The sequence below is a fragment of the Antrostomus carolinensis genome, unplaced genomic scaffold (genome assembly GCF_000700745.2).
Source record: "Antrostomus carolinensis isolate BGI_N321 unplaced genomic scaffold, ASM70074v2 scaffold21247, whole genome shotgun sequence".
In the NCBI taxonomy this organism is placed as follows: domain Eukaryota; kingdom Metazoa; phylum Chordata; class Aves; order Caprimulgiformes; family Caprimulgidae; genus Antrostomus; species Antrostomus carolinensis.
This window is the reverse complement of record NW_010325615.1, coordinates 80478-91833: the sequence shown is the minus strand read 5'-3', so window position 1 is coordinate 91833 and position 11356 is coordinate 80478. Positions and strand designations below refer to the sequence as shown.

At 43.3% G+C, this 11356-nt stretch overlaps 1 protein-coding gene across 1 annotated transcript in view; it reads right to left on the bottom strand.

Annotated features, from left to right (window-relative positions):
• LOC104527551 (transcriptional enhancer factor TEF-1) overlaps positions 1 to 11356 on the bottom strand; it is a gene marked incomplete at its 5' end in the record, with an annotated part of 42336 nt that overhangs the window by 7725 nt on the left and 23255 nt on the right. Inside the window, one exon of the mRNA XM_010171295.2 lies at positions 6389 to 6562. Coding sequence (XP_010169597.2) covers positions 6389 to 6562 — 174 coding nt within the window. The remainder of the gene's footprint in view (positions 1 to 6388; positions 6563 to 11356) is intronic.

Here is an 11356-nt window from a genome sequence, read left to right as displayed (position 1 = left end):
GGTGGGAGAGGCATTTAGCGTTCTGGCACCCTACCTACAGTGATTGTGTAAGAGTGTGATTAATTCATTAATAAAGCATAGCTTGACAATGGGTAGCATTGGAAATATTACATATTAAGAGCACCAAGTGTTTGACATGCTGCATGGAGAAGCCTCTGCTGCATGGAGAAGCCTCTGCCAGTGTGTCAGAGCAAGCACCAAAACAGAGCTGGCCGAAACCAGTATAAAGAGTAAAAATTAAATTAAAAATAAAATAAAATAATAAAACCAAATTATTCTTCACATTCACTTCAGAAGAGCTCTCGGGCTCTGTGTTAAAGGTGGGGGGGCAGAGGGTAGAGCGCTTGTGTAATAATAAAAGCTTTGGCTAACAAAAAAGCAACTCCAGCAAAAATTGCTGAGAAGAGTCTACTTTTGCTGAGTAGAAGGAAAACAGCACCTACTGGAAACAGTGGGCTTTGGGGAGGGCCAGGACAATTTACACTGGCATGCGGTAGTTAACATGAAGCACATAAGGTCATTTATTAACAACATATAGGTTTTAACAACTGCTGACTGCAGGGAGGTGTGTTACTCATATGACTGCATCACGCCTCCCCTTCTCCTCTCCAAAGAGTGATCAAAGAGCAGAGATTCCAAGTTGTGAAGCAATTTTTTCCAAGGGGAGCATCTGGGTCGTTGGCACGTTTCACCGCGCGTTACACTGCAGCTCAGGAATTGTGTCCAGCTCTGCCACATGGTTGGGCTGGTGATGGACAGGCCAAGCTGCTCCGGCTTCCCAGCTGCTCGGCCCCTTCCACTCATTATCCAGCCCCGAGCGCTAATGCCCTTGCATCAATTTGTGAAGGGGTTCTCCATGAGCACCATGTGAGCTCCCTGCACTGAGAAGGTTGTGATGGGGAAAAGAAAATGGATGTCTGCTTTCTTCCATGTCTAATTTGTTTTACATACATTTGCATGCCAGCCATAGACCCATTCCTGTTACAGATCCCATTTGTGAGTTGCAGATCATTTGCCAGTCAAAGCTGGCGAGTGTGCATGTGTGTCTGTGTGTGTGGAGGGAAATCCAAGATTCTAGATTGTGCAATATAAATTACATGTAAAAAAAAAAGAAAAAAAAAAAAAGGCGGTAGCCACAATTGTGTGTGTGAATGAAGGGCACAAAGAATCTCTGCACCTTTTAAGACGACTGGAGGCACATGGGGATACATTCAGGAGGGGGTGGGAGGAGACCTCAGGCACAAGCCATTTCTGAACACTGATTACATGGGTAAATTGTTTGTTCCAGTGTATCACAAAGAGAAGGAGCATTATTTTTCATGCCACAGCTGTTTTGAATAAGAATAGGAATAAACTTAACCATCCGCCTCATGTTACTTACCACTAATTATGGCATATATTTACATCTATAAAACAGTGAAATTTTGGGGGACATAATTTAATGCCCCTTTATTGTGTAGATTCCTTTATTTCCATCCCACATTTGAATTTCAAAAATGTTTAGGACTTCAAAGCATCTTTAAAAGCTTGCCCTAATTATAATATGCATTACTTTCTAAAACTCCTAGTTTGCATTGCAGATTCCTGCAAATAGAGGCATTCATTTTAAACATCAATTAATATCATCCATGCATCTTCAGATGAGTTTGGGTCTTTATTTCAGAGTTGCACAGAGCTCTGACTAAGCTTTCCTCAGCTGGAAGAACAGTTGAAGCTACTGCAAACATTTAAAATTAATCCAGTGGATTGGACCAGTAGAAAATCTGACAGCCCAATATTAATTTCTATCAGCTTTTTTTTCCCCTTCTGCCACTAGTTAGACAACATCCCTCCTCCTTTCAGATCTGTTTGCTTCCTATAACTGTTCTGTAGCTGCGGAAGTCAGAGTTGAGGCTGGGCACAGAGCATTTGGCAGTGTCAAAGACACAAAACCCAATAGAGGCAACATGTGTTGACTTAGCTTTTAGATAGGCTAATGAGAACTTCAAAGACCAGAAAACTTTGGGGCTTTTCTCAAGTCACAAAAACAGTTCAAGTACAAACCAACCAACAGGTACGTTGTCCTTACCCAGATTAAGATTAGATGGCACAATCATACCTGATTGTTTTACACAGAGTGGGCTTATTTTGTTAGTCGCTAAAGGAACAGAAGCAGGATTGTGCATTCAACCTGCACCCAGGAAAAGCTTTCATCTGCAGATATTCTGCAGCCTTGTCTGAATTCCTCGTCAGTGTTCTAGCAAATAACTTTTACATTGTTTTAAGAATTTTTATTTTTGTTTTCATTTTATATCCCTGTAATCTCCAATTTCATATAATTGTCACGTAAATTTCCCTATTTGTTGTTCCCTATTTACTCATTGTACTGAGTGCAAAACATAACAAGAAAAGCTCCTTCTATTCATTACTGTAAAAGCCGGTCTCTGGGGTGACCTCCCTGACCTCTCTGGTTCCCAGTGACTACCTGGGATAAGGACCAGAAAAGAGTCAAGGTGCAATACAAGGGCCTGGAAATTGCTTTGCAGGGCTGCATGGCTGCTTGTTTGAGGTGGTCTCTTCCTTTTATACCTCCTGCATTGCTAGATAGGAAGAGGCCCAGAAGTGTCACATCCAGATGCGTCACCAGGACTAAGGCCAGAAGCTCAACCATTCCCAGCGTCAGGCTGTAATTCACAGGAGAGACAATCTGTGTGAACCAATAAACCTCTGCAAAGCAAAGCAAAGCAACACTTTGTACCCCATACCTGTGATGCTTTGCAAAGTCAACTCCACAGCTGCCAAGTATCTTCTTGCAAGACCTCAGACCTTTCTGTCCCACTTCTTTGTAATCCAATCTTATTACCTTTATCACAGGGAAAACTGTGCTGCTGAGAAGCCTCCAGCAGAACTAAATAGGAACGAGCAAGAGGAGCAGTATTTCCAGCTACCAGAGCTAAGCTGCTTTCTGCCTTAGTCATCCTCCCTCAATGCGAATGCTTGTCTCTGGTCTTCCTGTTCCCCGTCTTTCCTTTCCACACTAGATTGAATGTCTAAACAAAATATCCTTTTTGCTGCCTCCAGCGACATGCTGACTTCTCTTTAAATCTGTTTATAGGCTCACCATCCCTTCTGGCATCAAATCCTCACCTTCACTTTCAAGCTTCCACATGCCACAACACCTGTCTGCTTTCCTTCTCTGGTTTCCCTCGACTCCTTTCACTCTTAGTCCCTGTTTTTTTTTTGTTGATTCTCCTTGCAGTACTTTCTCACCTGTACTTATTTGTCCAACACAAATTCATAGTCTTGCTTTCCTCCCATTACAATCAAATTCCACTAAATTGTGGGCTATCACTGGACAATGATGCTGGGGTGCACTCAGTAGCTTACAGTGCTGAGCAAACTATCGATGGTTAAATGATAATGAAGGGAGAAGACAACAGAAAGGACGGGAAGAGACGAATGGTTAAATAAAAGGTGAGAAAGAGTATTGTGAGTAAGCAATAACCATGCAACATGAACAGAACCTGGGAGAAGTAGGTAGTGGATGATAAGGAGAGAGTGCATACCTATTCAGAAGTGGATACTTAATTTAAAAGAACAAGAATACAAAAAAAATTAATCTATTTTCATATTAATAAACCTAAAGTTACTAATAGGGTCAAAAAGATTGTCAGCAACCTTTGCCAGCTTTACACTGGTAATATATGACTGTTTAGAACAGTTTCTCAACACTCCCCATAAAAATAGGAACAACGTCCTTTTTTCTGAAGAAATGTCTTATTGGGTTGAAAAAAATGAAGGACAGTGAGCTAACAGTTTAGGATCTCATTCTCATGACTAATTACACAGCTATCCTCTAGTTTTCCTACACATATTTCTAGCTGAGGGGCACTGGTTGAATTTATTCCTAGAAGGGCATTCGTTGTGACTCTCGCTACACCCAAACACTGCACCTGGCACCTCCCCTCCCTCTGCTTCACTTGCCCGATAAGAGAGGAAATCCAGTGGCCTATTTTGAGGTCACGGCTCAGGAAGGCATTCTCACCACATTTTTAATGTGTAACTCAGAAGGATGTTAGCACTGTGTGTTTTTTAATCTCTAAGTTAATACAGCACACAATTGTATTAAAAGACCATTGTGTTGGAAGGTACAGTGAACTTAGGGAATGCTGGAGTGAAGTTGCCTGCACATCCTGACTGCTGAGCTGCACCACGATACCGTCTTTAGCTACACGACTGCACACTCGCCTTCTGAGCATCCACACAATATTTCTTTGTTGTCATTAATCAGTGTGGTCCAGTGTGGCCTGTTTCCTGCACACTACTCAAAAGCTGTGCTGAACACGGAATTATTAATTTTATAAAGCTTTTCTTCATGGCATTATCTTGATTCTTCATAAACAGGCATGAGTTTGATTTCTCAGCCCACCCGAGGTGAAGGGATGGTATCACCCCTGTATTGCAGATGGGGAAGTGAGGCAAGAGTATATTACAGGTGTGCACTGCTTGTAGATCAAGCAGAGAAGTCTGGCACTTGAGTTTTCAAAGTAATGAGAAAAACACAGACCTTAATGACCTAAAGAAGATCTCTACCAGCTTTAGATGCATCCTTGAACATTCAGCATGCCTGAAAATCAGTTTCCACATGGAGAAAAAAACAGAACATACGATACACATACATCAATGACCGTATCACAGATCTCTGCTGCTTCCATGTCTAATACAAGGTCTGAGGCTTCTCGTTCTCTGTGGGAACTGAGAGCAGGTAAGTGAGGTGACATTAATTTTGCCAGAGAGTTTCGCAAGTATTTATTGTGCAAAGTTGATCGGTGAGATGACTGTCTTCAGTTCAGGCCCAAGTTTTGCAAGGAAATGTATTTAGCAGTCACAGACCCTTAACCTCCCATCCCTATTCCTCTGCAGCCAGATTTCTTCTGCCCTTATGCTCGTCCTATTCCCATCTCTCACATACATGTCTCTGCTGTGTGCCTTTGTTCCTACATTTCCCTGTAGGCTCCTTATCCCAAATCCCTCTTCCCATTGCCTTCCTCTTTTTGATCCTACGTTCTCACCTGCCTTTTCCAGGCTCCTGGTGCCTGCTGTGTTTCAGATTCCAGTTCTCTGCTGCCTCCTGTTCCTGGCCTCTTCACTCAGCCGGCCCTCAAATGCTTGGTCTACAGCTCCCATGCCCAGTTTTAAGCCTTATGAATTTCTCAATAGATTTCTTCTACAGTCCAGCACAGCTCCTGCTCAGTGGTTTCTCTCTTCTACACCGATTTGAGAAAAGTGTCTCCCTCATTCCCAGTTTCCAGTTCCAAATCTGGTGCCACAGAAACTCTTGGCAAGATTTGAAGTCTGGGACATGTACAGGGTGGAGAGTATTTCAGGTCACATCACAGATAAACTTCAACTGAAAGCAATAAACACCTGGAAATCTGATCATAAGCAGTGATTTCAGATCAACCTCTTCTGGTTTCAGCATCAACCTGTCTACCCTGTACTTAGACCTTGAATATGCTCCTTTCACTAAGGTTTTAAAAGACAAATTTAAAATGTTTAGAGTATAACTGTTGCTATGAAAAGGAGTATACCCCCAAAAACATCCTAACAAATTAATGAGTAGAAAAAACTTCAGTGTAAGCATAAGGTCCAGCCTGGAGATTTGATGATCCTTTTGGATGAACCTGTAGCATCACTAACATGAGATTTTGTAAATGCAGTAAGAAAAATCTGATGTATCAATGAAATTTATCACAACTAGATCAATATACAACATCTCAGCTTTCCATTCAAATTCTTTTTTCACTCTTGCTCACAAGTGATATGAACAGATACAACTTTTGGAGCAGAGCCCCGTGGCTGACTAACAAAAAGGCAAAGGGAAAGATGATGTGCTCTAGCAACCAAAAATTGTTTAAGAAAAACCCTGGAACCCTCCCAGGCTCCCAGTCGTCCTGCTGCACACTCGGTTCAAATCCTACTTGGTCCTATCTGCATGAGTGCAGACTGACTGCGGGGCTGGTACTCACACTACTTGCATCTGGCAGGAATTCACCATTTGAAACAGTACCAAGCAGCCTCCATTTCTGCAGCCTCCCCCTTTTTTCTCACACCACTAGATGGCAGGTCCCCATTCACAAACAGGGCTCCCCTTACCTGTTTGCTCCTGCCCAGCAGCTGTGTCAAGCACAGTTGGGGCACGCATCTGCCTTTCCAGAAGTCTGCAACACAGACTTCTTGTGGAGCTGTCAACAAGAGTGGCTCTGGGCCAGCGTCCTACCTGAGCGATATACAGCTTTGCACTTTTAAATGACAACAAAAGAAATTTCCACAAGCACCCTGAAGGGTGCTAAACACTAAACACAGGTCTTATCAACAAGAGAGGTTCTCCACATCACGTCTTACTCACCCAGAATTTTACGAGGAAGAAAGCGTTTTGCGGCCCCTTCCCAAACAGTTCCTTTAGACCGCCCTTCTTTTCAGGAAATTTGTCATAAATCTGACGGATGTCCACCGATTCAAGCAGCGGGTCACTGTAAGAATGGTTGGCGTGTCCAATGTGTACGAAGAGGTGTTTATTGTACTGCAAGAAAGAAATAGAAAAATCAGTGCTGTACAGAAAGAACAGAGGTTTGTTAAGGCACAGGTCTGCGTGTGCTCCTGCAGAGGGTAGAGCGCTTTGATGGATTAAATGACTCGCACATTACTCCTAGGACTATGATCTTCTGCAGTATGATTTCCATGAACAACTCAGTGATTGAGTCGTAGCCCCTTGTGAACAAGGGTCAACATCAAAAAACCTGCGTCCCTACTGCAAACCACAAAACATAGTGATCTTCAAGGGACTAATTTACACTGAAAGACCCAGCAGCATCACGGTGATAAAGAGCCCTTTGCAGAGTATAATGGATGAATAACTTCTATCTATAGCATATGCTAATGCCCCTTAACTTAAAAGGGATAGAAGGGATTTTCTTCTAACTCCAGCATGACAGTAACAAGAAGGCCAGTTACTCTGTGTTGCTGTTACTATAGAAGTGGACCTTATTGTATGTCCTCCAGTATTTTGACCCGTGCAATACTAAAGAGCCAAACTTTTACCACTTCCCTTGAGAGCTAGCTCTATAGATTATTATCTCTGCCAAAACACATTCAGCTTCAATTTCCTATTTCTTAACTTCATCCCATCACACCTCATTATAACCACAGGAATAACCTCAGCAGCCCCTTTCCTGCCTGGGGGAAATCCTTGGCCCAGTGAAGTCCACAGCAGCCCCCTACAGAGCCCAACATGGTCGTTTAGGAGCTGCTGTTTCTCCAAGAGGAGAGCACCTTCCAGCACCTGAACTGAAAGCAGAAGGATGAACTCCAAGGACCCTCCACTAGTCAATCAGCAGCTCAGTGTCATGGGAGCAGACTGAAGGAGCTTGAGAGTGGCAGGACTAAACACTGGAGTTTTTAACCATGCAGATCACAAAACATTTTGCTTACTCAATTAAAAGAAAGCTGATATGTAGTCAATGAACACTAGAAAATCCTGTCATATTGAACAGATGCTGTATATAAGGGGCAATTCCCAAAAGCTAAGCACAAATAAAATATTTAAAACCCCAAAGCAGACCTCATTTAAGCTATTTTGTTTACAATATACCTGCCGAATGAACAAATTGAAATGACAAATCTAAATTAATTGGACATCCACTCAGAGCTTTCCTTTGGTGTAAGCAGAGTCTTCTCTAGCAGATGTCCAAAACTCGGGGGAAAAGGAAATGGACTGGCTAGATTTCTGCACTTAGGAAATTAAATGGAAATCTATTTAAAAATCATCTAGCACAGTGAAATCTGAATTTAGAATCAGAGAACACTCATACGTGTATGGGGCTAAAAATTAGATATGTTCTGTGCTTTTTATGAGGTTGTATTTCTTTTTTTAATTTTGTGGAAGGAAAAAGGAAAGTGTAACACTTTCTTCAGGTGTTTGCACAGGCAAGTCCAAGTCTGACAGCACCCGTTCCATGGATTTTCCTTGCAGCCCTCTTTCAAAATAATGCCATCCCAGCTTGTTGTGTGCACAAGCGGAAAATCTGCCCAGCCTTTACTCAGTGCAGAGTAGGGGCAGAGCTGATCTAAAAGAAGTTGTTTCTACCTTGAAGAGGAAAACAGGCATGGCAGAGAAATAAACGGGTGGTGGGGAGCTGAACACATGCATGCAGGAGTGAGTGTGCCCTTGGGCACGTGCCAGTGAGTGCTCACCCAGCACTGCTCTAGCTTGCACGCTGATCATTTACACGCAATACAGGAAACCATTGTACTGGTTGGCAACCATGAGTGGCTGCAGTGTCTGCAGTCAGATTTAGCATGTTACTTCACACAGTAGGGGCAGAAGTGGTCTAAGGAGACATTTTAACATGACAAAATAAACAAAAAATGCAAAATAATATGAGAAAGCACCATGGCTCCAACTGTGGTTTTTTTGACACTGTTGTCACATATTTAGCTTGCAGTACTGAGATTAAATAATTAAAAGTCATGTTGAACATTTCTTACCTATCTTGCTGCCTACTGAATGAAAAATTATGTTTCAGTAAAGTGTATCAGCACCCCATATAGCTGGGAACTGCCAGGAATGCAAGAAAGGGAGTCCAGAGACTTGCTCCTGTTGCTTTCCTAAGCTATCAAGGGGTGAAGTGCAGGAGAACAGGGCAGGAGCTGGGTCACTGAACGTGGCTATTGACAGAAGCCTATCTGCAAACAGGCAAACATTTCAATTTTTCAAGGAGAATGATGAGAATTCCCCAGTAGAGGTAAGCACTTGAACCTTCTCTAAAAATTAAACTGAAACATTTCCCTTCCCCCAGCTCCCCTGTAGCCTGCCTAGGAGTGCCCAGCAGTTACACTCTCCCTGGGGATGTGAGATGCCCCATAGCATCTCTCTGCCCTCCCTCGTTCAGAGCAAGGGCTTGAAAAACCATACCCACCATTAGTGACTGGGTTATTAGTTATTTTGTTCCCTCTCAGTCTTCTCTGCTGGAGTTGTTTCCGGTTATACAAATAACCACGTGTTTATAGGAATAGAACTGAGGGCTCAGGTTCTCCTGTGCCCAGGGAAGTGTCCTCCCCAAAAGGGTGTCTCTCTCCCAGGCCCAAAGGAGGCTGTGGAGCAAAGGAGGAAGGGAGAGCTGTGTTTTACAGCTTGGCAACTGCAAATTCCCAAGACAATTCACACACTGTACCTTATTCTGCAAACCAGGAAAACACACAAATTGCTCCATATCCAAACTTTAGTAAAAGTAAACACATTTATAGGAACACGGAGCATGAAGTCCTAATACTGTTTAAATATAAAAGCAAAGTTAAAGGCAGCTGTACAGCTACCACAGTTGTCTGCGGAGCTCGCCAAAGTACCAGATGCTGCTGCAGCAAAATTTCCAAGTGGGTACAGTAGGACAGATGGTATGACATCACCTGACAACATTCTTAGGATGGAAATGTTTATTTTGATATTGCAATGTGTGATTATTTTCTCCTCATGTTGCTGCAATTCCTATGCTAAGTACAATCATTACTAACCTAATTAGATATGGCATATTTCTACGAACTAACACACAGTAATATAATATTAGGAGCAGAGTAAATGGATACTGAAATGATCCCTATAATTTTTATACAAACATACTCCATGACAGGAATTTATGCATAGATAAAAGCAAAGCAGCTAATTTTTATGCCTATATTTTTGAGCCCATTAGTGTCTGAAAAGCTTAAAAACATCCCCATTATATTGAGAATTCACTGTTCTTTTAGACTGAGTATTCCAGGATCATTGAAGCACATTAGGTACTGAGGAATTTACTCATACTACAGCATTTAAAGGATTTGCATCCGGCATTGGGGTAATAATGTGCTTTAGATGCTGTAAACCATCATAGGTCAAATCCTGTATTTTCGGAGGATAAAAACTACATAAAAATACAAAGAACACTTTCAGCTGTCTTCAGCATCTGCATTACACGACATGCCCTGGAGATGGCTGCCTCTTACTGAGCTCCTTTCCCTAAAAAAATTCTAACTATCCAAAGAATGCAGTAAAGCCATGAAATATGACTGTTGTCAAATAATACCACGAGAAAAATTATAATCCACTTAGGAATTTAAAAGAACCAAGACAAATTGCCAATGGCAGGGGATCCAAGCATTTAAGATGGTGCAGAACAAAGACAAATCACCTACGTTTGTTTTATCAGGCAGCATATATATTTGTAACAGCTCCTCACCAATTTTGCGCTTATGTTCTAAAGAAACAGCCCTTCTGGTCCGTGAAACGCCGGTTTGCAAATTGCTACAGCTCTTTCTGCTGCATCCCTGTGCCTCCCCACACCTGTGGAGCTAACAAGCTTTGAAAAGCCTGTATAGAACCAAGATGCAGATGGCAGTGAAGCCAACCCTCTCTTGCTCCTGGTGCGGGTGAGATGGGCATGCAGAGCTGCTGGAGTACCTGCTCCCTCACTGCTCCTCCCTGTTGGGGCTGCGCAGCCCTACATAACCATGCTGACCAGCACGCGGGGGCGAGTAGCTGGGTGACATGGACGTGGATCCCAGATCGCAGTGGCACACCTAGAAGTCACCCCCACACCCGTGTGGGTGGTGTCAGCTCCTCTGCAAACATCCCTGGCCCTGCAGCAGGACAGCAAGCTGGTGGCTTGCTGGACCTGGCACACCCATGGGATGGTTGAGCAGGACAGGGAGGTGGCAGCACCCCACTGCCTTGTCTGTCCTGCACAGCCTAATAACAGACCCTCATTAGCCAGGCTGCTTCACGAGATCTGTAGGCTCCTGCAAATGTCAAGTGTAACAACCAGGAGGGTGAGGCCGTCTATATCATTACTTGCACCAACAAATCCCTATGAGAAAATACCATGGGGAGAGGCTGGTAACTTGAACAGCTCATAGTCTGGTGTGCCCAAACTCCAGCACCCAAAGGAGAAGTACATTAAAAAGGCTCTGCTGCAGGTATTCTCTCCTCCTGACACGGAGGGCCAGGCTCTTGGCTCTCTTTAGACCAAATATATTCTGTCCTGGAGGTCACAAGGACTGCCACTGCACCTTAGAGGGGCAGGTGAGTGGACAGCAGGTGGGACAGCCTGAACCTTGACCAAAATGAGAGAGAGAAAACAGCGCCGTTCAAGTGCCTGGCACCATGAAGTGATTCCCTCTGTACCTCCACAGACAGGTCCAACCCATCTTTCCTGTGCAGAAACTGCACTTTTGGAGAAGAAAGGAGCCAGGTGGGTGGACTGATTAAAAAACAATCACTAGTGTATCAGCAGTCTATACTCAGCTGTAACCTGTACCCAGCCTCAGCTCTGCTGTCTCGCTG